Source organism: Arachis hypogaea, chromosome 13 (genome assembly GCF_003086295.3).
Source record: "Arachis hypogaea cultivar Tifrunner chromosome 13, arahy.Tifrunner.gnm2.J5K5, whole genome shotgun sequence".
NCBI lineage: Eukaryota > Viridiplantae > Streptophyta > Magnoliopsida > Fabales > Fabaceae > Arachis > Arachis hypogaea.
The window spans coordinates 130,935,916-130,962,382 of NC_092048.1; the positions used below are offsets into that span (position 1 = coordinate 130,935,916).

Below are 26,467 nucleotides of genomic sequence, written 5' to 3' on the forward strand. Positions count from 1 at the left end.
GCTATACCAATCTCAACTCCCCGAGTGTGCCGGATTGGATGTGGGTCTACGAGGCGATGTTTACCCAGCTTGGCGTTCGGCTCCCCTTTTCTCCATTTGTTCAGCAGTTATTGAGCCGGTGCTCCGTGGCGCCGTCCCAGCTACATCCGAATAGCTGGGCGGTAATACGGTCTTTCGAGCTTGTTTGCGAGTTTTTGGAGCTTCCTGCTTCGGTGAACGTTTTTCTTTTCTTCTTCTTGTGTACCCTTCCGACCAAGGAGGGGAAGCATAAGAAGGGGTATGTGTCTTTTAGAGCTCAGCCTCATCGTCGGGTCTTCGGTTTGTATGAAGATTCCTTTCATGGTTTTAAGAGTGGATATTTTAAGGTTCGTCCCGCAAGAGGGCATCATCCTTTTTGGTTGACATTGGAGGGTGAGCGGCGGTTTCCCACCTATTGGAATTTTAAGGCGGGGCCGTCGGTTTTTACTCGAGTTACGCAAGAGTTCCTGACTTCGGAGGAACGGGATGTCACTCTTGTATTGTGGCAATTGTTTGGGGAGCGCCCTCTTAATCCTCGGGATGTGATAGGAGATCCGGTTGCTTGTCGGTCATATGTTGGTGTGTGTCTGTCCTTTTCTTGGTTTTTATGTTTTGTTTTCCCATTTTTGTAACTTGGGATTTTTTTGTTTTCTTTCAGTTGAGATGGCTGGTGGTTTGACTTCCTTAGCACGGCTGAAGGCAGCGATAGGCCGGGAGGAGGGGTCGTCGTCTCCGGCTACTCCTGTTTCCAATCCAGCCGTGGGGTTTCAGGCTGCTTCTTAGGAGGTAGTTTCTTCGGGTGTGCGGACCGATGCTCAGATTTCTCCTGGTCCTGCGAACTCGCCTGAGGTCGTCGTGGTGACGGCTGCTGAGGCTTCTCAGAAGAGAAAGAGGCCTGAGGAGCCGAGCAGCGAGACTTTTGAGGATGAGGGTCTTGTGCCTAGTGTGATGGATCGACGTTTCGATGCCCCGGGGTTCATTGATCAACACTTGATGCTTGGTACGGAGCCGTTTTTTTATGGCTGTGATGTTTCATTCCAGGCCAAGTCGGTGTATCGTGCTCTCCTTCGGTCTGCCGTTGTTGTTCGGAAAGCTGAGCCCGTGATGGCTCAGGTCGGTTTGTTGGATAAGAAGCTCCGCCACTCTCAGGCTGAGGTGGCTAAGCTGAAGGAGAAGCTTGAGGCTGCCGAAGTTGCGAAGGAGAAGGCGGTGAAGTCTTCTGAGGAAGCCGGGGCGGAGATTCTCCGACTTTCCAAGGTCGAGACTTCACTTCTTTCTCAATTGGCAGAGGAGTAGCAGCGGGCTTTTGATGCGGGTTCTCAACCTGCCGTGCTTCTCAGTGAGTCGGAGACTTTGAAGGCCGAGGTTGCTGCCTTGAAGAAGGAGAAGACGGAGTTACTGGCTGATGCAAAGGATGCGATTGCAGCTACTGAGGAGACAATGAGGGCTCAGGCTTTAGTGTTGGCTCCGGATGTGGATGTGTCCGTGATGGGAGCTTTTAAGACTGTTCGCGACGGCCAGATTGTCGACCTCGAGTAGTTTTCTATCTTTGTTTTTTGGATTTTATTTTGAACTGTTTTGAATATTTTGGATGGCCAGGGGCCGTGTAATTGTTACTTCGTAACATCGGACTCCGCTTAATGGTATTTTCAGCCGTTCGGGCCTTTTGTATGTTCCATTTCAAAGTATTTTCGGTCGTTCGGGCCTTTGGTATGTTCTGTTTTAAGCTATTCCGTGTGTTTTATTTGTTCCCTCGGACCGTCGTTTGGTCGGATTTTTCTTGGATATCCGTGTGTTGGGCCTGGGGGGTGATCAGTCCCCCGGTCGTGGCCGTGACTTTGTTCCGTATTTGGGATACTTTAGAAAGGTAGAAATAGCTTTTAATGGAATTTTTATTGATGGTTGGGCCTCGTTAAAACCCTCCATTTTTTGGGGGGAAAGAGTACTCGGGTTTGATACTTAAGCGAAAATTAAAATTCACGAGTCGTAAAATGGGAAGATACATAAATAAATAAAGGACAAGGGGGTGACCTAGTTAGGTCGGCCTAAGTGTAGTATCGCCGTAAATTGGCGGCGTTCCAGGTCCTTGGGACTTCATCGCCGTTAAGTCGTTCGAGTTTATATGCTCCCTTTCCGATTACCGCCTTGATTCTGTATGGTCCTTCCCAGTTGGGAGTGAGTTTCCCTTCTCCTCGGGTCGGGGGACCGATATCGTTTCGTCATAGGACGAGGTCGTCGGTTGCGAATTCTCGTCGGACGACGCCATGGTTGTATCTTAAGCTGATTCTTTGTTTTAGGGCTAGCTCTTTGATATGAGCTATGCTTCTTTCTTCGTCGATAAGATCTCGTTCTGCTTCCTCGTCGTAACCGCCGACCGTTTTTCCGGGGCTTGGGTCTCCGATTTCTACCGGGATGACTGCCTCCACATCGTATGTTAATCGGAAGGGTGTTTCTCCTGTGGTCGTTTGCGGTGTGGTTCGGTATGACCATAGGACCGATCCGAGTTCGTCGGCCCATAATCCTTTGGTTTCGTCGAGCCGCTTCTTGAGTCCTTTGACGATTATTTTGTTTGCGGATTCCACCTGTCCGTTTGTTTGGGGGTGTTCTACCGAGCTGAAACGGTGAGATACGCGTTGCCCTTCTAAAAATTCTCTGAATTTCTTGTCAGCAAATTGGGTTCCGTTGTCCGAGATAACGATCTCGGGGATCCCGATTCGGGTGATTATCTGTCGCCAGAGGAATTTTCGGCACTGAGTTGCCGTTATGGAGGCTAGGGGTTCGGCTTCGATCCATTTGGTGTAATAGTCTATGGCGACGATGAGATACCTGATATGATGCTGAGCTGGTGAGGGGCGGCTTGGTGGATATTGGTGTGCATTTGGCATTTGTCGCAGTTTTTGACTATTTGTATGGAGTATCGGATAATTGTGGGCCAGAAGTAGCCTTCCCTGATAATTTTTTGGGCTAACATTTTACCTCCGACGTGGTGGCCGCAACAACCTTCGTGGATTTCACGGAGTATGTACTCTGTGTCCCCGGGTTCGATGCATTTGAGCAGGGGTTGCGAGAATCCGCGTTTGTATAGTTGTCCTGCGACGATGGTATAGTTGGCGGCTTCCCTTTTTATTTGCTTTCCCTCTTTCGGGTCTAGTGGTAGAGTTCCATCGAGGAGGTACTGTAGAATAGGATAGGTCCAAGATTCCCGGTTCGAGGATGTCAGATGAGCGTTGGTTGTTGTTGACACGGAGGGTGACCTAATGACTTCCTGAATTAGCGATTTGTTACCATTTTCTGGTTTGGTACTGGCTAGTTTGGAAAGTAGGTCTGCCCTGGCGTTTCGTTCCCTAGGAACGTGTTGTATGGTAATGTGCTCGAACCCTTCTTTCAGTTTATTTACCTTGGTGAGGTATTGCTGGAGTAGGGAATCTCGTGTCTGGTAGTCTCCGTTAATTTGGGAACTGACTACCTGCGAATCGGTATTTACCTCTAGGATCTTTGCCCCGACTTCCCGCGCTAGGGCTAGGCCTGCCAAGAGGGCCTCGTATTCTGCTTGGTTGTTCGATACTGGGAATTCGTATCGTACTGACTGTTCGATTGTGATCCCGTTTTGGTTTTCAAGTATGACTCCGGCGCCTCCGTGGGTGACGTTTGATGAGTCGTCGACGTGTAGTTTCCACGATTCGGGGGCGAGCTTTCCTGGAGTCATCTCGGCGATGAAATCGGCCATGGCTTGCGCTTTGATTGCGTTTCGGGGTTTGAATTTAATCTGGAATTGGGATAGCTCGATGGACCATGCTAGCATTCTTCCCGCCAGGTCGGGTTTCTGTAATACCTGTTTGACCGCTTGGTCGGTTCGGACCGTCACAGAGTGAGCTTAGAAGTATTGTCGCAGGCGCCGGGAGGCTGTAAGGAGTGCAAAAGCTAGCTTTTCTAATTGTGAGTATCGAGCTTCCGCATCTTGTAAGACTTTGCTTATGAAGTATACGGGTTTTTGTTCTTTTTTCTTGTCTTCACGGATGAGTGCTGCTGCAAGTGCCTCTTCCGTTATGGAGAGGTATAGGTAGAGTGTTTCTCCTGTTTGGGGTTTGGCGAGAATTGGTGGTTCCGCTAGGACTTTTTTGAAATGTTAGAATGATTCTTTGCATTCTGTTTCCCATTTGAAAGGGGCTCCTTTTCTCATCAGTTTGAAGAAAGGGATCGCTTTTTGAGCTGATGCCCCGAGAAAGCGTGATAACGCTGTTAGTCGGCCGGTGAGCTTTTGGATGTCTTTAAGGTTTTTTGGGCTCGTCATCTCGAGGACAGCGCGACATTTCTCCGGGTTTGCTTCAACTCCGCGTTGCGTGATCATAAAACCGAGGAATTTCCCTGCCTCCATCCCGAAGGCACATTTTGATGGGTTGAGTCGCATTTGGTGTTTTCGTAGAGTGTTCATTATGACCTTGAGGTCGTCGGTGAGTTGTTCGCCGGATTCGGTTTTGGCGAGCATGTCGTCTATGTAGACTTCTAATTTGCTTCCGGATAGGTTTTGGAATATCTTGTTGACAAGTCTTTGATAGGTGGCTCCAGCATTTTTCAGACCGAAAGGCATCACTGTGTAGCAGTATGTCCCGTCTGGGGTGATGAATGCTATTTTCTCTTCGTCTGGTCGGTGCATCGGGATCTGGTTGTAGCCGGAATATGCGTCCATGAAGCTGAGGTATCGGTGGCCGGATGCGGCATCTACTAGTCCGTCGATGTTTGGTAGGGGAAAGGCGTCCTTCGGGCAAGCTTTGTTGAGGTCCGTATAGTCGACGCACATTCGCCATTTCCCGTTAGATTTTTTTACTAGCACGACGTTGGCTAGCCAGGTCGTGTAGGGGAGTTCCCTGATGAAGTTGGCTTCGAGTAGGGCTTTAACTTGCTTTTTGATCTCGGCGGCTAGGTCTGGTGACATTTTCCATCTCCTTTGTGCCACTGGTTTAGCTTTGGGATCCACGGCTAGCCGGTGGGACATTAGGTCGGAGTTTATTCCCGGCATGTCGGCTGGTGTGAATGCGAACAAATCTCTGTTTTGCTTCAAGAGTTGGGAGAGTTCTTCTTTGAGCATAATTCATATGGGAGGTTCCTATTAATGAAGGTGTATTCCTCTTTGCTTGGCCCTATTTGCAGTTTTTTCATGTCTCCTTCTGGCTCTGGCCTGGGTTGGCCGTCTTGTCGAGCATCCAGATCGGCTAGGAATACTCCGGCTGCATCTCGGGATTTCTTCCTTAGGGCTAGGCTGGTGTTGTCGCATTCGGCTGCGACTTCTCAGTCCCCGTGGATGGTTCCGACGGAGCCATCGTCGGTTCTAAACTTCATGAGGAGGTATTTGGTAAAGATGACTGCAGAGAAGTCGTTGATTATTTTTCTTCCGAGAATCACGTTATAGGCTGTGGAGTCTTTTAGGACTACGAATTCAGATAGGATTGTCTTCTTTTGGTTGCTTGTTCCTATGGTGATGGGAAGGGTGATTGAGCCATCTGGTTTGAGAAAGTTATCTCCGAGTCCTGTGACGCCGTTGCGGTGTGTTTGGAGGTTGTCGTTGTGGAGCCCGAGCTTATCGAAGGCTCCTCGGAAGAGGATGTTCGAGTCTGCCCCGGTGTCCACCAGTAGGGGTGTTCGCGGTGCGGTTTGGTTCGGTTTTTTAGAGAAAAGTCATCCGATCCAATCGTATAATTAATATGCGGTTCGGTTTGGTTCGGTTTTTTTACCGAGATCATCCGAACCAAACCAAACCAATTAAATTCGGTTTGGTTTGGTTCGGTTTGTTCGGTTTTTCAATCAATTCAAAAAAAATACTACCAAACTATTTCACAAAGTCATCTCGTTGAAATCAACAAACACAATACACAATAACTAACAAAGTCTTAATCCAATAAAATTCAACGATAAAAGAAATTAACAAACGATAATTAAAGAAGTTTAAAAATTTAGTAGTCAACACAAGATAAAATAAATATAAATTTTCAGTGTTTCTACGAGGACTGGCGCAGCAGGCAATGCAGTCGGAGATCTGATGCTTGTAGATTCATTTGGAAGAGGAACTGGCGCAGCACCAATCAATCATCATAACACAAAATCTCTTTCATGACCATTTATATGCTCTTTTTTGTTTTTGTATCCTGTAAATTTCTACAGATTTAAACAATAAGAAAGTAAGAAAGGATATTTCTAGCACATAAACAATAAACATCATGATTCACTAAACATTAAAAATACATGCAGTTTGATAGGTTCTCCAAAGTTGTTCATATGAACTCTTTCACTGAATGCATAAAATCTGCAAACAAAGATCCAAACATTTCAATCAATTGGGATAGTTCTCAACATGCTCACCAACAATGAACAAATACATTATGAACAATCAGAAATTATTTTCCTAAACAAATACATTGAACAGTGAACCACAGAACCAATTTCCCTAAACAGATACATTGAACAATCAGAAGCAATTTCCTTAATCAAATAAATATACACATTCATAAGCTAAAATCCCCAAATACAACAATTAGAACCTAGAACCCTAACAATAAAAAACACACCTTCTTTAACAATCAGAACCTAGAACCCTAACAATTAGAAATAATACACATTCATAAGCTAAAATCCCCAAATACAACAAACTGCATAAACAAATACAACAATCACAACAATTAGCAATTTCAAAATACACTGAACACAATAAAAATACAATAAAAAATACAATAAAAAATCAGAACCCTAAACACAGAATTTGAATAACAGAATCATCAAAATCAAAATAGAAAAAAAATTCAGAATCATAAACATAAGTTGAAACTCAAAATCATCAGAATTAAAAAAATCCTACTATAGAAGACGGAGATGCTGGACAGTGAGACACGGTGGGTCGGCGGCTGCTACAGATGGGACGAGACTAGACTGAGAAGGACGACGACACTCCTGGACTGGATTGCGACGTATGGCAGAGTAGTGGAGGACGATTACGATGCTGCAATATCGGAGACGGCACTGTGCAGGGGAAAGGGAGGGGAGCTCTGGGGTCTGGGCTCGCACTCTGACTAAGGGTTAGTGTGCGACGACGAGAAGGAAGCGTGACGAGGAAGGGAGGGAGAGAAAGGACCGCGCCGAGAAGAGGGAGCGCGATGCGGAAGGGCCGCCGTGACGGTGCTGTCCGGCGAGTCAGATGCAGAGAGGACAGAGGAGGGTAGGAGGAGGAGTTTTGGCGCTGTGGAGTGGAGAGAGTGGCGGCTGGCTAGGTTATCTACTTGGGGGAGGGGGCTTTATATATTAGGGTTTTTAAGTGAGCCGGTTCGGTTCGGTTCGGTTAGGGTTTTCACTGAAAGAACCGAAAACCGAACCGAACCGCAGAAAAAACTGCAAAATGTTATTTTTTCGGTTTTTTCGGTTTTCGGTTTGTTCGGTTTTCGGTTTGTTCGATTCGGTTGATCGGTTTTGTTCGGATTGGATCGGTTTTGAACACCCCTATCCACCAGTATCCTTCGTACTAGTCCTGTTCCGATTCTAGCCGAGATGACGAAGGGGGAATCTTCGGCCGAGGTGCCGTGCTGGCAATCCTTTGGTAAGAAGGTTATCGTGTTGTCGGCCGCAATGGTTGGAGTCTGGTTTCTGACAGCCATTACTTTCAGATCTTTTTTCATTGTTAGTTTCAACTTGCTCGATATGTCCTTTCCCGTGATGACGTTTACTATGATGGTTGGGTCGTCTTCTGGGCTTTCCCTGGGGGGTTGCTTTTGGGTTCTCGGGTTACGCCCGTCTTTTTTCGGCGACCTGTCTCTTTCCGCACGTCTTGGTTCTCTGATGATTTTGGCAAATTCTGGGAGTTTGCCGTCTCGTATGGCTTGTTCGAGGGTGTCTTTAAGGTCAAAACAATCTTGTGTTTTGTGACCGTAACCTCGGTGGTAGTCGCAGTAGAGGGTTTTGTTGCCTCCCGTCCTTTCTTTGAGTTGTCGGGCTTTCGGAATGATGCCTCCATCTGCTATTTGGTGGTATATTTCGGTAATGGGTGCTGTCAGGGGCGTGTAATTAGAGAATTTGCCAATTCTCGGTTGGTCGGTTTGTGTTTGTCGGTCTGGGGTGGTCCCTTTGATTCTCTCTGGGTGGTGGATTTTGGCGAGAAGCCGAGTTGCCGTGATGGGTGTTGCCGTGATGCCGTTTGTTGGCGGCGACAACCTGGCTGACTTCTTCGTCATTGATGTAATCTTTGGCGACATTCTGGATCTCGTGCATGGTCCATACTGGTTTGGTGGTGAGGTGTTTGCGAAAATCTTCGTTCATGAGTCCGTTGGTTAAGCAAAGGCTTGCGACAGAATCCGTGAGTCCGTCGACCGTTAGGCATTCGTCGTTGAAGCGGTCGAGGTATTTCCTTGTGGATTCTTTTTGTTTTTGCGTGACCCCTAGCAAGCTAATGGGGTGTTTGGCTTTGGTGATTCTAGTTGTGAATTGGGCCATGAACTTTCGTGTTATATCGTGGAAACTGGCTATGGATCCATTTGGGAGGGCGTTGAACCATTTGATTGCCGGCCCTGCCAGGGTTACCGGAAAGGCTCTGCATCGGACCGCGTCGGCCGCTCCTTCTAGGTTCATCCTGGCCTCGAAGGCCGTTAGATGTTCCTGGGGGTCCTTGATCCCATCATACTTCATGTCGGTAGGTTTGTCGAAACCTTTGGGGAGTTTCGCTCTTAAGATTTTTTCTGTGAAGGGTGTAGCTCCCATTATTGTGTGGTTGTTTCTTGTGCGCTTGGTATTTCGGTATCTTCGATCTTCGTCTGAGTCGTGTTGACGACTTAGATCTCGGGAAGCGTTGCGGTTGTGTTTCTTGTTGTACCGCTGTTTCGGCGATTTCTCGTGACGGTGGTCGCGTGAGGCGCTGCGACCATCTCTCCTATCGTGTCGTCGGGTTGGCGACCTGCCGCGGTGGGATCTTGATCTGGAAGTTGCCTGGCTTCCGTGTTCGTTGTGTTTTTCTCTATTGGTCAGTTTGCCTTCGAGCTCCTAGACTCGGAGGCAGAGGTCCTGGATGATCTGTGCCGCTTTGTCCCTAGCTTTCTCAGGATGTCGTTGGTCCGTGACGACGTGGTCATTCGTGTGGTGGACAGTACTTGCTATTCTTGCTTGGTTCGTGATTTCCCAGTGTTCTGGGGTTGGATGAAGCGGTCGGGAGTCATCCTGGTTTGAGGGGGGTTCCTCCAGGGCGTCCCCCATTCGGCTTGGCTGGCGCAGGTTCCCCACAGACGGCGCCAATGTACGAGATGTCTCTGGTACGGGTTTGAAGGGTGGATCGGGAACCTGCGGATCAAGGCTGAAGCCGGGTCGCTTGACTGGAGCAATGGGGGGAGGTACCTGCAAAGACACTCCGACGCTCAAGTCAGAATGGATCTAAGAGGTATAAGGTGTGTGGAATTAATGGATACCTGGAGGGGCTTGGGTCCCCTATTTATAGGTGGTGATGAGTATCTTATCTTATCTTATCTGGTTAAGATAAGATGGACGAGTGAATTCGAAAGTTGGTTAGGAGCTCTGGAGGGCCGGTTTTTGGGCCTTTTGAGCAAGGTGCGGGTTGGACCTGGGTAGCCGGGGTCGGGTGCAGTCCCGGGTCCGGGATCTGTGGTTCAGATCCGTAACACATATGTTTCAATACTAAAGGATAATAATGTCATAATGGGAGATGGAATGAATCTCATATATGTTTATACTTTCTACTTTCACAGCTTTTGGAATAGTTTTAGGGTTGTGTATGATAGGATATTTCCACGTTCAAAACAATGATAAAAAGTTTGAGTTAGAGAACTAAATCCTATCCTAATGTAGATATTATTGATTTGAACAAAAAATCTATTTATACATAAAATATTGGTATATTTAGCTACATTTTCATACTGAATATTTGTTGGCTCGTTATTTTATGATGATTATATTTTATTTGGTTTAATTATTCTGCAGGTCCTTATAGTTTCACCGAATTTTCAATTAGGTCTTTATACTTTTTTCTTTTCAATTAGGTCCATGTACCTTAATTTTTTTTCAATTAAGTCCCTGCCGTCAGTATAACGTTTGAGATAACAGAATATTCTTGATAAAAAAAGAATATTCTTGCCATTTAGCTGGAGTGGCTAGGTGAACTAATCTGGATCTATCCCAAATACCCAAATAACCCTTCGCATTTCATTCCTAAGAAAAAAAGAAACCCTAAGTTGCTCTCGTCTCCTACCTCTCCTGCGTTGGTCGTCGGCGTGTGTGTCTGCCTTCGACTGCAACAAACGGTTGCTGGTGTGCTCTCCGTCGCCTCCCCTCTGCGCTGGGCCCATCTGTGTTGTTGTTGTCGGAGGTCTTCTCCACTGTTTGTCCGGCCAAGGCGTCTTCATTCCCTCGCGGTGAAGGCCCTCATCTGGAGTCACCGCGTCGTACCTTGCCGAGCCTCCGAGCGCCTGGCCTCCCGTTCCCGCGTTGTGCCTCTGCTCCATCTCCCTGCACTCGAACTTTCTCCAAGTAAGTGACAAAGAAAAAAGCCTCCTTTTTTTAGTTTTAATAGTTGATGTTTATGTTATTTTATTTTTAAAAAAATATGGCATTGTTTGACTGTTGTTGCTGTGATGGTGTTACTTTAAATGGATTCTGCTTCTGTTTTTATTAAATGGATTCTGCTTTTAATGGGGGATTTGTGAAAGTGTGATTTGTAATAGTTTAATTTTGTGAAGATGTAAAAATCGACGGTTCCTTTTTCATTTTTTGGGTTACGGAATTAAGCAAGATAGGAAGATGTATCGCAAGATTTGAGATGGGAATTTATGTTATGATAGTTTCCATGTTCAAATAATAAATTATGTTGATGGTTTCACAGTCATTACCTTGATTCTTTTCCATGTTTTGGATGTATGCTGAATTGAGATGACTTCAATTCTAAACCTATTTTTCAAATTATGTGCTTGAATGGAGCTACTATGGCATTGGATGATGAATTTTATTTATTCTTGAATGTTGATTGTTGTGGCTGTGATGATGTTGCTTTAAATGGATTATGTTTCTGTTTTTAATACCTGTAGTGATGGGGACTCGGATTTCACCATAGACACACATCATGGTAGCAAGTTTCATTATTTAGGGAACGGGCTAGAATATTTGGGGGGAAAGGTGTTGGAAGATATGCATTATGAGCTCGATGAATGGAGTTTGCAAGAAATAGTTAGTGAGTTGCAAAAGTTAGGGTACAAAGGATATGCCAAGATCTGGTACTGTGAACCAGGCTGTCAATTGAGCTCGGGTCTGAGAGAGTTGATGAGTGATGGAGATGCCATGAGAATGGGTAGGTTATTAGTGTTGCAAACTGTTAAGCATTGCTCGGTGTATGTTGTTGATGGCTGTAGGGAAGGTAATGGTGTTGAGATATGTTCGAATGATAAGGCCTATGTGCCAACTGAAGCTGAGTACAATGAGAGTGGTTTCGTAGAAGTAGAAGTTGAATGTGAATCAGAGGCGTCTAGTGAGGAGGATAGATTTGATGACAGTGCAGACGATGGTGACCACGAGGATCATTTTGGGTTTGACGTTGAAAATGGAAATGATGGTGGAGTTGGAAATGGTTTTGGGGGGTTTTATGGCCCTTTAAATGAACATGACAATGCTCAAACTGCTGGTGTTGATGCTGCTGTGAATGACGCCGCCATTAGGGATGATGTTGAAGTTGGAGAGATTTCTGAGGGTTATGAAACTGAAGATATTGATAGCTATGAGGGAGGTTCGGATGATATAATTAAGAAGAGAAGATATCTTAAATACAATGAGGCTGAGATGAGTAGGTAATATGTGTTTAAGGTGGGATTGGAGTTCAAGTCACTTGGTCAGTTTAAGGATGCTATTAGGGAGCATGCTTTGTTGAATGGAAGGGACATTAGGTATATCAAGAATGATAAGGTTAGATGTAGAGTGGGTTGTAGAGGAAAGAAAGGGAAGTGTAGGTGGATGGCGTTTGCATCCAAAGTTGGTGGTTCTGATTGCTTTCGGCTGAAGACCCTTAACGGAAAGCACACTTGTGGACGAGATTACAGCGGTAGGCTTACATCAAGTAGTTGGGTGTCTCAGAAGATTGTTACCAATATTATTAGGGGAGAGGAGATGAAGATTGCAACAGTAATTCAGACCATTCAGGATAAATACATGGCTAATATTTCAATCACAAAGGCTTATTAGGCGAGGAGAAAGGCGAGGGAAGAAGTACATGGCAGGGCTATTCCACAATATGGCAAGCTGAGAGATTACACTGCAGAGATTATGAGGACAAATCCCGGGTCTACTACTCAGATTTTGGTTGACAGGCCTTCAATTACACACCAGCCAAGGTTTATGAGGATGTACATGTGTCTAGATTCTGTTAAGCAAGGCTTTTTGGCTGGTTGCAGGCCTATCATAGGAGTAGATGGCTGCCACTTGAAGGGTGATCATGGTCAACAACTGTTGGTAGCTGTTGGAAGAGATCCAAACGATAACTATTTTCCAATTGTTGTTGCTGCTATAGAGGTTGAGACTAGAGACAGTTGGGGTTGGTTTATTAACATGTTATTGGATGATATTGGACATGTCAGTAGAAGGAAGTGGGTATTCATGTCCGACCAACAAAAGGTTAGCATTTGCTATTTAAATCTTTATGAACCTACTGTGTGTTTATTTAATTTGTATTTAAATTTGTTTATCCATTATAGTTTAAACTCTAAAACTTGCTGTTGCTATTTTGGCCAAGAAATTCACACTTAAACTTTTAAACACATAAATTTGATGTTGCTGCTGCAGTTGTTTATTTCTGAATTATGTATCATATATTGCTGTTGATCCTGCAGCTGCTGTTGACACTGATCCTGCTGCCGACAACAGATTCGGTATGAATATCCGCAGATCTGAGAGAATAAGGCAAACATGGGTAGGCAGGGGAAGAGGAAGGGGCAGGGGTAGAGGAAGGGATAGAGCTGCATCTTCACAACCACTCTCCACCACACTTGCATCTTCACAACAGCTACCCACCACACCTACTGTTGCTGCCTCTACTCAACCACCTCTCATACTTGTAACTTCAGCTTCTCAAGCTCCAACCACATCCACCGGTGCAGTGGCTCCAACCACAGCCACCTCACAACAAGCCTTACCTCTTGAAGGGCCAGCCTCCCAGCCTCTCCTAGCTGTGACAAGTGCAAAATCTCACCAAGCACCTAGAGAATCTTCTTAACCTTTACCAAAGACAAAGGTGTTTGGTGTGAGGAGAAGTGAGCGGCTGAAGTTAGGAGTGAGGAAGCAAAAAGGGGAACCTAGTATACATATAGACCTAAGTGATGACTGAAGTCTCTTTAAATTTATAGTTAGGGTTGTTGGGATTGCTATTAAATAGTATATCTTGTGATGAATTGTGTCTCTGTGGCCACTGTTTATTATGTGGATAGGACCACTATTTTGATATTTTGTAAAATCAGGTTGGACCACTTTTAATTATTGCACTTCTTGGACCTTTATTTTGGATTAGGTATGTGGCATATTATATGACCACTTATGTTATGATATTTTGTGTAAGTATGGTTTACAGGAACACTTATTTAATGAAAATATATGTAGCATGTTTTCTGGCCACTTCTTGTTGCAAGTTGTTGTCAATCGTAAAAATTTAAATATTCACATTGATAAAGTTGCTTCCCAACTATCATTTGTTATACACACAAAATACATCAAAGTGCAAAATTCATTCAAACTAAACACAATTAACTTTAATTGGATTGAAGCTATAGAATCTCTTACATTACAATTTCATAGCACAGATAACTCTAAACTCTTGGAAACCACATTCCAATTATTAAGACTAGCAAAAACATAAATAACATATATTGCATTTTACATTGAATTTTCATATTGTTATCCAACCTCCCAACTTGTTCTTGGAGAATATTCAACTCATCACATAATCTACCCACACAAGCATATATTTCTCTGGCTTCAACAATTAATCTCTCCATCTCCACGTTTAGCCTCTCTATCTTTCTTTCTTGTGAATCCAATTTCCATATTTCAGCTTCCAACTTAGCAGAATTGTATGTTCCAACAACTCCAACAGCAGCAGCAGACACGTTACTTCTTGCACTAACTTCATCAACCCACTCAAAAAATTTGCATCTTCTGTTAGGGCAAGAAATAAATCTTCTATTAGGATTCTTTGTTGTTCCTGAAATTTGAAGACTCAGAGTGTCACCACAAAAACAGTGGACCCGCCTTTCCTTTTCCTTTGGCCACCCATTCTTTACACCGTCATCAACCTCAATCCAATCAAAATCAACAATCCACTCAAAAAAGTTACATTTTGGTATCTTCCCACAAGTAACATACCTCCTATCATGGTCAGAAACAGCTGAGGAATGGCGGACGGTTACTGCCTCTCCACTGAAACACAGGTGTCTTCTTTCCTTCAGGTTGGAGCTCCTAGAAACACAGCTTCCCGAAGAGAGAATGAATGAGGTTCCTTGACTTTGAGCCATAAATTTGGAGAATATGAAAACTGAAAATAGAAAAGGGAGAAGAAGAGAAACCTCAGATACTTCAACGAGAGTGTTTATAGGGAGAAGACAGGGGTAAATAAGTCATTCTATAACTCACTAACGTTTTTTTGAACGTCAAACGTTAACAGGGACTTAATTGAAAAAAAATTAAGGTACATGGACCCAATTGAAAAGAAAAAAAGTATAGGGACCTAATTGAAAATTCGGTGAAACTATAGGGACCTGCAGAATAATTAAACCATTTTATTTTAGTAAATCTGACTTTGATTACTTTGAATTTTATTTTTATTTTTTGAATTTATGAAAAAGAACTTTGAAGTGAATCTGACATCCTTTTCCTTCATTTTCTTAAACAAAAAAGTTTAACACGACAAGCTAAAATAGCTAAAAAATACAAAATTACTAAATAACAAAACAGAAAATTAAACTGTAGTTATCTCCGGCATTGCCATCAATAACCAAAAGGATCAAAATCAGCCCATTATTTGTAGCTCCTAATCGATTTATTGATAACTTCCACAATACCTGCTTCTTGATTTCTGGATATTCTATCATTTATATCTAGTCAAGTATTCCAGATTATAGCACAAAAACCAATCAACCACTTATTGCGTTCATCCTTCCTAGTAGGAGTCCTTATCTAACTCTCGAAGTGTTACTTAATTGTTCCTGGAATAGATCATAGTTTCTTATAGGCAAACAATCAAGCACACCACACCTATCAAGTAAACTCACAACCCAGAAATAAATAGTAATCATTCTCTGAATCCTTTTTACGTAATACACAATCAGTATCATTTTGACCAACAATGCCAAATTTGCTTAATCTTTTCTTAGTATTGACCCTACCAACTAACACAAATCAGGTGAACAACTCCACTCTTGGTGGAACCAACCCCTCCAAATGGAACAAGTGAAGCGATAACTGGAAATGTCCTCCGAGAGTGTTTCAGCCTGCAAAACATGCACAAAGGAGTTAGTAGAATAAATGTCTGATCTATCAAATTTTTACATTATCCTATCCTGTCCCTCGGATGCTAAGTTGACATATTGTAGCACTTCATAAAGTTGATTCACTAATTCCAACTCTCATTGGAACAGTTTCCTTCTCCATTGAAAATTCCATATTCACTCTAATCCATCCTAAAACCCTCAATCCCTAATTACAAATCCGCTTTGGTTTGAAACCGAGAAAAGCTGTGGAAAGATGTCTGTTGAGTTAAGAATACAATTAATTTAATGATGATAACAAACATTGATTTATTAGGTTAAATACCCAATTGGGTTTAATTATTTTATTTAGTGATACAGGCCCAAAATAATTGTGCAGTAGCCCAAACCAATGAAGTTTTGTTCAGATGGGAATCTATGTTATTTCGGATATAGCAACAAGGAGAAAGAGAAGCCCACTAACTATCCAAATCCATAAAACAAGTGGCTGGCTCCATAAGAAATCAAGGAGGGCTTCAGGTCATAAAATGATGAATCAAGCCCATGATTCATAACAAGTCCAAGAAGAGATCCAAGTCCATTCAATCAATTTGAATTGGTAGCTAACTAAAGTAATGTAACTCCATTTGCATCTGAACTAATCTCTTATCCACTAAACCAACTATCTGTTCTCTTTCTTATCTTCTCTCACCAATGCATGACAAGATGGCTATGCTAGGATTCACATCCTAAAAGAAAAAGATGTTAGCTACAAAGAAGAAAGAAGAAGAAATTAGATCTAAGGTATTATCAGAAAATCTTTCCATTTGTGGTACCCCAAAGTAGCTTGCTGAAGCTTCTTTCTCTCTCATATCCATTTCTGGAAAAATAAAGAAAATAGAGGTTATAGCCTCATATTCATTTTTGGAAAAATAAAAAAATAGAGGTTATAGAAGTCTACTGTGGATCAACATTCAAGAAAGAAACTTGGAGTCAAAGCAAGAATAAATGGTTCAGATTTTTAAAGTCCATTTGGTTGGGTGAGCTCCTTATATCGTCGGTCACCCAGGCGTACGGGTCGTAGGCCGCGCCAGTTCCAGAAGACCGGGAAACGATGCGAGGCATACCTACATCGGGGTACCACTCCGTTAGACTATGAGGTCGGGAGTCCATAGAAACCCAGAAACTACGCCTTTTCAAAGTCAGATCATGGCCAAGAACAGTTAAAAACTACGCCTATCACACAAATCACACAGATAGCGGAAAAGGGGATACTGTCAAAGCCCCGACCTCTGAAGGACAGGACGGGAGGAAACAAGAACCTCTACTGCGAGTACCACAAGGGTTACGGACACAAGACCCAAGACTGCTTCGATCTAAAAGACGCCCTGGAGCAAGCTATCAGGGATGGGAAACTTGCCGACTTCTCCCACCTTATACGGGAACCAAGGAGACGTAACCGGGACCACGATAGCGAAGATAGATCCCGGTCAACAAGGCGACGGCAGGAACCAGAGGGTGACAACCACGGGCTTACGGTGGTAAACGTGGTAACGGCTAGGAATACCGCCCCAAGGTCAAAGTCAGCACAGAAAAAAGACGCCAAGGTCCTAGCGGTCTCCACCTCGACAGGTAGAAGTTTCCGAGGTATCCCACCCATCTCCTTCGGCCCAGAGGACCAATGGTTTGACGAGGCACCAGAAAATCCGCCCATGGTCATCACGGCCAGGGTCGGAACGGGCCTCGTCAAACGAATCCTGGTAGACACGGGGGCAGACTCAAACATCATGTTTCGAAACGTTTTCGATGCCCTGGGACTAAGGGACACCGACCTGACGACCCACCAGCACGGTGTGGTAGGGTTGGGGGACCACTTCATCAAGCCGGATGGAATCATCTCACTCCCGACCTCTGTGGGACAGGGGAAAAAGCGACGAACAGTCATGGCGGACTTCGTAATATTACGAGACTCCACGGCTTATAACATCATCCTGGGAAGAAAAACCATCAACGACCTGGGGGCCGCCATTAGCACAAAGCTGCTGGTGATGAAGTTTGTCACTGATGACGGATCCGTAGGATCCATGAAAGGCGACTTGGAAACGGCGGTCGCTTGCGACCACGCCAGCCTTTCTCTCAGGAAAAAATCCAAAGAAGCATCTGGGGTCTTCCTTGCTGACCTGGACGCCAGGATAGACGACAAACCTAGACCAGAGCCAGAAGGAGACTTGGAAAAGTTCAGGGTCGGCGAGGAGGAGGATAAATTCACATTCATAAACAGGAACCTCTCACATGAAATGAAGGAGCCTTTAATGGAAATGATCAGGGCTAATGCCGACCTCTTTGCCTGGACGCCTGCCGATATGCCCGGGATAGATCCCCAGCTCATATCGCATCATCTGGCCGTCAAGTCGGGAACCAAGCCAGTGGCCCAGAGGAGGAGAAAAATGTCGCAAGAAAGGACAGAAGAGGTAGCCAGGCAAACGGCCAGCCTCCTAGAAGCAGGATTCATCCGAGAACTAGACTACTCGACCTGGTTGTCGAACGTGGTCCTGGTTAAAAAGCACAATGGGAGATGGAGAATGTGCGTAGACTACTCTGACCTCAACAAGGCGTGTCCCAAGGATTGCTACCCCCTACCTAACATCGACGCACTCGTCGACGCAGCGGCGGGATACCGGTATCTGAGCTTCATGGATGCCTACTCAGGATACAATCAGATACCGATGCACCGATCCGACGAGGAAAAAACGGCGTTCATAACGCCAGGAGGAACCTATTGTTACAAGGTAATGCCTTTTGGTCTGAAAAACGCTGGGGCCACGTACCAAAGGCTGATGAATAGGATATTCAATGAACTTATAGGCAAAACAGTAGAAGTCTACGTGGATGATATACTCGCAAAGACCACACGACCCGACGACCTCCTGAGCGATCTTGATGGCGTTTTTTCCTCCCTACGGCAACACGGCATGAGGCTTAATCCGCTCAAGTGCGCGTTTGCCATGGAGGCCGGAAAGTTCCTGGGATTCATGATTACTCAAAGAGGAGTAGAAGCCAATCCAGAGAAGTGTCGAGTAGTTCTCCAGATGAAGAGCCCGGGTTGTATCAAAGACGTCCAACGACTTGCCGGGAGGTTAACGGCTTTATCCCGATTCCTCGGCGCATCAGCAGCGAGAGCTCTGCCTTTCTTCAATCTAATGAAAAAAGGAATGACGTTCGAATGGACCCCAGCATGCGAAGAGGCATTCAACCACTTCAAGCAAATCTTAGCGGCACCACCGGTCCTCAGAAAACCCAAGGCCGGAGAACCACTCTACCTCTACTTATCAGTAACCGAGGAGGCACTTGCCACGGTTCTCGTGAGAGAAGAAGGGAAGACCCAACAACCCGTTTACTTCGTGAGCAGGGTCCTCCAAGGACCAGAATTGAAATACAGCAAGCTGGAAAAACTGGCGCTGGCGCTCCTAGTCTCTTCCCGAAGGTTAAGACAATACTTCCAGAGCCATCGTATAGTCGTGAGGACGGATCAGGCGATTCGCCAAGTACTGCAAAAACCTGACTTGGCCGGTAGGATGATGACCTGGGCCATCGAGCTCTCCCAATACGACCTACAATATGAACCCCGACATGCAATCAAAGCCCAGGCAATGGCAGACTTTCTGGTAGAGGTGACGGGGGACCCCCCCGAGGAAACGGGCACGCGATGGAGGCTCCACATTGACGGGGCCTCCAACCAAACATCCGGGGGAGCAGGGGTCATCTTAGAAAGCCCCGCAGGGGTCATCTATGAGCAATCGACTAGGTTCGAGTTTCCGGTGTCGAACAACCAAGCAGAATATGAAGCTCTCTTGGGCGGATTAATACTAGCTCGGGAAGTCGGTGCGACGAAGGTCGAAGTATGCAGCGACTCACAAGTTGTCACCTCGCAGGTGAACAGAAGCTACCAAGCCCGGGACCCCCTCCTGCAAAAATACTTGGAAAAGGTTAAAGAAATAACGAGCCAGTTCCAGGAGGTCATCGTCCAACACGTCCCAAGAGAAAGGAACACACGAGCAGACCTCCTGTCTAAGCTGGCAAGCACAAAGCCAGGGTCGGGTAACCGGTCCCTCATCCAAGGCATGGTGAAGGAACCGACGGTCGCCCTCCACTTGACGAAGTCGAGACCCTCGTGGCTAGACCCCATCACCAACTTCCTGGAACTCGGCAAGTTACCTGAAGATGAGAAAGCAGCCAAAGCCTTAAGAAGGGAGGCGGCCAGATACGCAATCATACAGGGACAACTATTCAAAAAGGGACTCAGCCAGCCCCTATTAAAGTGTTTGCACCCCGACCAAACGGACTACGTGCTCAGAGAAGTCCACGAGGGGTGTTGCGGACACCACATCGGGGGTAAAGCCCTAGCGAGGAAGCTCATCCGAGCAGGATACTACTGGCCGACAATGATGAAGGACTCGAGGGAATTTGTCAAAAAATGCATAAAGTTTCAACAAAACGCCAACTTCCACAAGGCACCGGCCTCCGAGCTAAACTCTCTGACGACCACTCGACCTTTCGCACAATGGGGAGTCGACCTCCTGGGGCCTTTCCCGGTCGGCCCAGGACAAGTCAAATACCTCATTGTCGCCATCGACTACTATACCAAATGGGTGGAGGCTGAACCGCTGGCTACGATATCGTCCTCCAACTGTCGGAAGTTCATGTGGAAGCAGGTGATAACCCGTTTCGGTATACCGGAAGTCGTTATCTCAGACAACGGGACCCAGTTCACGGACAAGAAGTTCATGGAGTTCCTCTCTGTCCTAGGGATAAAGCAGAAGTACTCCTCGGTAGAACATCCCCAAACAAACGGGCAGGTAGAAGCCGCAAACAAGGTCATCCTTCTTGGTCTAAAGAAGCGCTTAGACAATAAGAAGGGAACATGGGCTGACGAACTCGCTTCCGTCCTATGGTCTTACCGGACAACTGAGCAAAGCGCTACGGGGGAAACTCCCTTTCGCCTAACATACGGGGTCGATGCAGTAATACCAGTCGAAATCGGGGAACCGAGCCCCCGACTACTACTCGCGGGCACGAGCGAAGCGGTCGAAAAGGACCTGGTTGGGGAAACCAGGGAGATGGCTCACCTATCAGAAACGGCACTGAAACAAAGGATAGCCCTGCGTTACAACGCAAAAGTCCTCAAGCGAGATTTTGAGGAAAGGGACCTCGTCCTGCGACGCAACGACATCGGCGTCCCAACCCCAGGGGAAGGCAAGCTGGCGGTAAATTGGGAAGGTCCCTACAGGGTAAGGGAGGTACTCGGCAAAGGTGCTTACAAGCTCGAGAGACTCGACGGCAAGGAAATACCCAGAACATGGAATACGGGTAGCCTAAGAAGGTTTTATTCATGACCAGACGACTCGCCGACCCGGGAACCCAAACAAATTGTAAATATTCGCCTTGTTCGCATGATGATCTGTCTTTTTATTTTTACTCGCCGTATTGATTAATTTGTTTAGCTAACGACTAACTCATACTTGTCAAAAATTTTTGTGCTTGTCCACTACTTTCCTACGTGCGCCGCGCACGGGCGCCCCCTAAAACGGCAGACCGGGACTGATCACCCCGGGGGCCATTTTCCTTATGGCCAAAGCCAACTACGACGACAACACGACCACGACGATCCAAGCCATAACAAACATAAAACGGGGAAACGGGCGCGAGCCCACCCCCGAGAGAAACAACGACAACAAATATAGCAAACGGCAACCCGGCCAAACGACCGAATAAGTATAACTTATAGAGAGTCAAAACAAAAAACGAGCAATAATTTGTTCAGCAAACGCGTTACAAAATATCCTAAGTTACAAGGCCTCACTTCCTCGGCATGTCAACAATCTTTCCGTCCTGGATAGTCTTGAAAGCGCCAATTGACGACGTGTCGAAATCAGGAGCTGCGATCCTCAGCTGAGCCTTCAGGGCATCTTCGGTCATCGAGATGGCATTCTTCCCTTGCTCCTTGGTCACCTTAAGCTTCTTCTTAAGCTCAGCGGCTTCAGCTTTAGCGGTTTTCGCCTCCGAGACGGCCTGCTCCCGCTCTTTTTCCAAGGCGACAACCCGACCCTGAGCGGCATTCAACTGACCCTCCAATGTCATCTCACGCTCAAGAAGCCGGGCCACGGTCTCATCGGACGCCTTCAACCTCTCCGTAACAAACGACGATTTCTCCTCAGCAGCGCTAAGCTTTCCCCCTATCTCGGACAGCTGACCCTGGAGGAGTTCAACTTGAGCCTTGAAGTCATTGTTCGCCTTAACAGAGGACTCAAGCTTCTTCCGGAGCGCCTCCATCCCCGATAACTCGAATTCAGCCTTCCGAGCTATCACGGCCCCACGGAGCAAGGTGCGATACATCCACCTCGCCTGCCCGGACAGTTCGGTCTCGTGAAAATGCTCCTCTGTCCCGGGTATCAACTGGGAGTCAATAAATTTGGTAGCATCAAAGTTCCTTTCCATTATGGTAAGGGCCCCTTCCGGGCTGGAAGACATCCTTCGCTTCTTGGGAGTATGGATAAGCTCCACGTCACTATCCGGCTGGGGGGTGAGAGTCGCGTGCCCTTCAGCGGGCCCTTCCTCACGGGTAGGGGAAGCCTGGCCCCCTGCAGCCTGTTTCCCCAACACGTCGGCATCCTGGGGAGAAGGCATAGCCTGATTCTCCTTCTCCCCTGAAGGACCCTCCGACTTACCGGCATCCTTCTCTTCGGCATTCTCGTCGTCACTTGCTTCAAAAAAGGTCTTCATCAAATTCTCAAGACCGGTCACGGTGGCAGACATTTCCACTGCAACAAACAACAGGCACATTAGTCGTTAGATCGGGAAAAGAAAAACAACAATAAAGAAACATAGGCAAACAAAGAAGACAACTCACGAATATAGCTCCTGGCGGCCTCCCGTTCACCCATAAGAAGATGAGGGTTCACGGGATTCTTTTCAAAAATGGCAAAAAGTACGTCAGCTATTTGCTTTTCTACAGCCGACAACCTCTTGTACGTCACCTTGATGAAAGGATTCGACCCCGCACCAAAACTCCAATAAGTCTGGATAAGGCGCTCCCCTTCTAACGACAACCAAAAGGGGTGACGACCTTTGACGGGACGAACTTTGAAGTACTTATCTTTAAAACCATGGTAGGAGTCCTCAAAAAGGCCAAAAATTCTCCTACCCTGGGCGGAACGGAAAGAAAGAAACCCTTTCCTCGCCTTCCCCTATTTGGAAGGGTTGGTAAGGTTGAAATAGAAGAGGAAGACGTCCACCGACACCGGCAGCTCCAGGTGCTCGCAAACCATTTCGAAGCAGCGGATCGAAGCCCAGCTGTTCGGATGAAGCTGAGAAGGGGGGACGAATATCCGGTTCAGCAGCGCCATTTGAAAGTCGGAGAACGGTATCCGAACGCCAACTTGTGTGAACATGGACTTGTAAAACCAAATCCAATCAGGGACACGAGGAGAGTGGAAGTTGAGCTCATAAATACGCTCATGGGGGGTAGGGACAATGGCCTCGTAGTTGGCCTCCTCGTCAGTCCCCCCACACAAGTAGCCGGCTTGCCGGAACTCGGTCAACTCCTCCAAGTCCATTTGGTTGGGTGAGCTCCTTATATCGTCGGTCACTCAGGCGTACGGGTCGTAGGCCGCGCCAGTTCCAGAAGACCGGGAAACGATGCGAGGCATACCTACATCGGGGTACCACTCCGTTAGACTATGAGGTCGGGAGTCCATAGAAACCCAGAAACTACGCCTTTTCAAACTCAGATCATGGCCAAGAACAGTTAAAAACTACGCCTATCACACAAATCACCTAAAACCTACCCAAGAATGGTACCCCTCCCTTAATTCGTCTACCCCACCAGTGGAAGGCCATTCCGCTAAAGTAAACCAAGCATGCAACCATCACAAACAATAACTACGCAGCGGTAAAACATAGCATAAACACAAGAGAAGAGGGAGCAGAAATTACCTGAATCGATTGCAGAAACTTGGAAGGAAAAAGAAGGCACGAGAGGGCTCGAACAGGAAATTTTGGATATCAGGGAGAGAGGAAAGTGAAAACGGCAAGGGTAGGAGGAAGAGAGAAAGAAACTGTTTAAAAACCCCCACGAGAAGCGCGAAAGAAAGCAGGGGCAAAACGGTCTTTACGCGCGGGGTTTTTTCAAACCATTATGAGCATTTAATGCTCAGCGCGAAGAACGAAGCGATGAACGAACACCTCAGCAGACCAAGAGACACGCGCACAAGAGACGCGCCTCTCCCATGGTCAGCCGACTCGACGACAACGCACAAACAAGGACATCACGCGCCACCGATCGCCCTCACGACCATCACTGGCGCGTTGGGGGCACTGTTACGGCCCAACCCAGGATTCCCGCGGGTCAACCCGACCTGAGCTCCACCCGGCCCGGCTACGCGCCTTTCAACCGACCCGGACACGCGTCCCGTACGGCTCACCCGCAGCTATGGGACAGCGTCCTTGAGAATATGGGCCTGCCCTCCAGAGGGGGCCCACTACTGACATGTATATAAGGGGAAGACTGGCTCTTCCCTCGAGGTACGCCACATTTTCTACAACACCCCTTTTTCCGCCTGCACATTGTCTGACAAGAGCGTCGAAGTGTCTTTGCAGGTGGCACCCCCCTCTCCACACGAAGTACTCGGGATCTCGCACCTCTTGGACCGGAAGACCGTGACCAGACGAGTCCCTTCCATCACTTCGAATCCTGACCCGAACCGTCCAGTAACCGACCAACCGAACATTGGCGCCGTCTGTGGGGACTCGTCCATGGACTTCGTACTAGTCCAGACTGGGACAGGTAGCGAGGCCGCGCCTCCCGTGCTTGGGGGAGGCGCCGTTTCGACAGAAACTCGACAACAGCAGAGATCGCCCCCGAGGGACACGACGTAGACTCACGAGAGACGCCCCTTCGGAGGTACTGGCGACAACCACGCCAGGATAATGCAAGAGTTGCGCCATAGGATGCAAGACTTAGAGCGCCGGCTAGCCGAGAGAGAACGCGACCAACGCACCCCGGAGCGGAGCCCCACCCGGTCCCGTTCAAGGAGCCGCTCGAGAAGCTCGCCCAGCCCCCAATACGAGTCGGAAAGCACGGGGGGACGGGGACGAGCCAGAAGAAGAAGTCGGGACCCCATCATTTACGCCTGACACGAGAGACGACGTGCGTCGAACAGAGGCGAAGAGGACGCCCGTCGGGAGAATGACGAGCCGGGGAGAACTACCCGGGGACCCGTGATAATAGGAGCGACCCCTTTCCACCGTTCCGTACTCGAGATCCGGCTGCCGAAACACTTCGACAAGCCAACGGACATGAAGTATGATGGAACACAAGATCCCCTGGAACACTTGACGGCCTTTGAGGCCAGAATGAACCTGGAAGGGGTAGGAGACGAGGTAAGATGCCGCGCCTTCCCGGTCACCTTGGCGGGCCCGGCGATACGGTGGTTTAACAACCTCCCGCAGGGCTCGGTGACTCAATTCTCCGACATCAGCCACGCCTTCTTGGCCCAATTCACGACCAGGATTGTCAAAGCCAAACACCCAATCAATTTGCTAGGGGTGACACAGAGACCCGGATAGCCGACCAGGAAATACCTGGACCGTTTCAATGACGAGTGCCTGGAAATTAACGGTCTAACGGACTCGGTGGCAAGTCTATGCTTGACGAACGGGCTCTCGAACGAGGACTTCAGGAAACACCTTACCACAAAGCCCGTTTGGACAATGCAGGAGATCCAATGCGTGGCCAAAGAATACATCAATGACGAAGAAGTCAGCCGGGTCGTGGCTGCCAATAAGCGGCAGCCCGCCTACAACCAAGCCCGGCACTACGAAGGCAGAGAAAGACCAAAGGAACACGCCAGGGACGGCGGTCCGAGTAAAACACCCAAACCGTTCCCCCGAGTTGGGAAGTTCACCAATTATACCCCCCTCACAGCACCAATCACCGAAGTTTACCAACAGATAGCGGAAAAAGGGGTGTTGTAGAAAATGTGGCGTACCTCGAGGGAAGAGCCAGTCTTCCCCTTATATACATGTCAGTAGTGGGCCCCCTCTGGAGGGCAGGCCCATATTCTCAAGGACGATGTCCCATAGCTGCGGGTGAGCCGTACGGGACGCGTGTCCGGGTCGGTTGAAAGGCGCGTAGCCGGGCCGGGTGGAGCTCGGGTCGGGTTGACCCGCGGGAATCCTGGGTCGGGCCGTAACAGAAGGTATGAATGCATGAAATCTGAAATCTCTGCTACAGTCCCATCTCTCTTCTGCGTCACTGTTGCTCTGATTTTGTGAGAAGAAGAAGTCAACTATGTGAAGCAAGCCTTTGGTGTGGAAATTGAAATCATACAAAAAGAAAAGAACTCTTCAGAATGAAGTCAATAAGAGAGAACCAGAATCTGAGTTGCATTGAGAGCATTCCTAGTGAGAGTTCAATGCTTTGGACTGTGTTTCTACATCAAAGAAACATACCGCCAAAATGAAGAACAATTATAGAGAGTTTTGAAGTTGGTTCATCTGATAGCTTCAAGGCTGTGATAATCATCTCCTTCATGGTTTATTGTTTTATTATTCTATTTCAATGTTTATCTTTCTCTGTTTTCTCTTGAGTGAGAAATGGCATAAATGTGAGGCATTTGAAAAAGCCAAATAGAGAGAAAAGGTAAAGAGAGAAACATGGAGAGAAAAGCCAAAGTTGATTTCAGATTTCTATTTGTTTGTATTTCTGTTTTGCATCTTGTATCTGATATATCCCTTGCTAAATTGGGTAAGCACTTAGTGTATTGAAAGTCTAGGATGTTGCCTAGCCAAATCAAGCTTATGTTGAAGGTTGATTTGTCCCAGATAGGATTATGTTGAGTCCTAGGGAATTGTGTATGTAAAACTTGAAAGTATAGTGAAAATTCCACCAACGTTGTGGTGAAAACTGGATGTAGGTT

At 46.8% G+C, this 26,467-nt stretch overlaps 1 protein-coding gene and 1 long non-coding RNA gene across 2 annotated transcripts; both read right to left on the reverse strand.

Moving 5' to 3' along the window:
• Positions 1 to 2,237: 2,237 nt before the first annotated feature.
• LOC112735434 (uncharacterized) lies at positions 2,238 to 3,745 on the reverse strand. Its single transcript, XM_025784970.1, has 2 exons — positions 2,988 to 3,745; positions 2,238 to 2,919 (listed from the first exon to the last, which is right to left on the reverse strand). The coding sequence occupies exons 1-2, from the start codon at positions 3,743 to 3,745 to the stop codon at positions 2,238 to 2,240; spliced, it is 1,440 nt and encodes a 479-aa protein (XP_025640755.1).
• A 2,100-nt stretch (positions 3,746 to 5,845) lies between these two features.
• Positions 5,846 to 7,275, reverse strand: LOC140178203 (uncharacterized). Its single transcript, XR_011870464.1, has 2 exons — positions 6,866 to 7,275; positions 5,846 to 6,168 (listed from the first exon to the last, which is right to left on the reverse strand). It is a non-coding gene; the product is annotated as an uncharacterized lncRNA (long non-coding RNA).
• Positions 7,276 to 26,467: the final 19,192 nt, after the last annotated feature.

What these genes read in the sequence shown, in the direction of transcription:
- LOC112735434 (XM_025784970.1), bottom strand. Translation starts at nt 3,745, where the DNA reads ATGGCCGATTTCATCGCCGAGATGACTCCAGGAAAGCTCGCCCCCGAA. An exon ending in CACCACGTCGGAGGTAAAAT is followed by an intron (nt 2,920 to 2,987) that starts GTTAGCCCAAAA and finishes CCATACAAATAG; the next exon opens with TCAAAAACTGCGACAAATGC.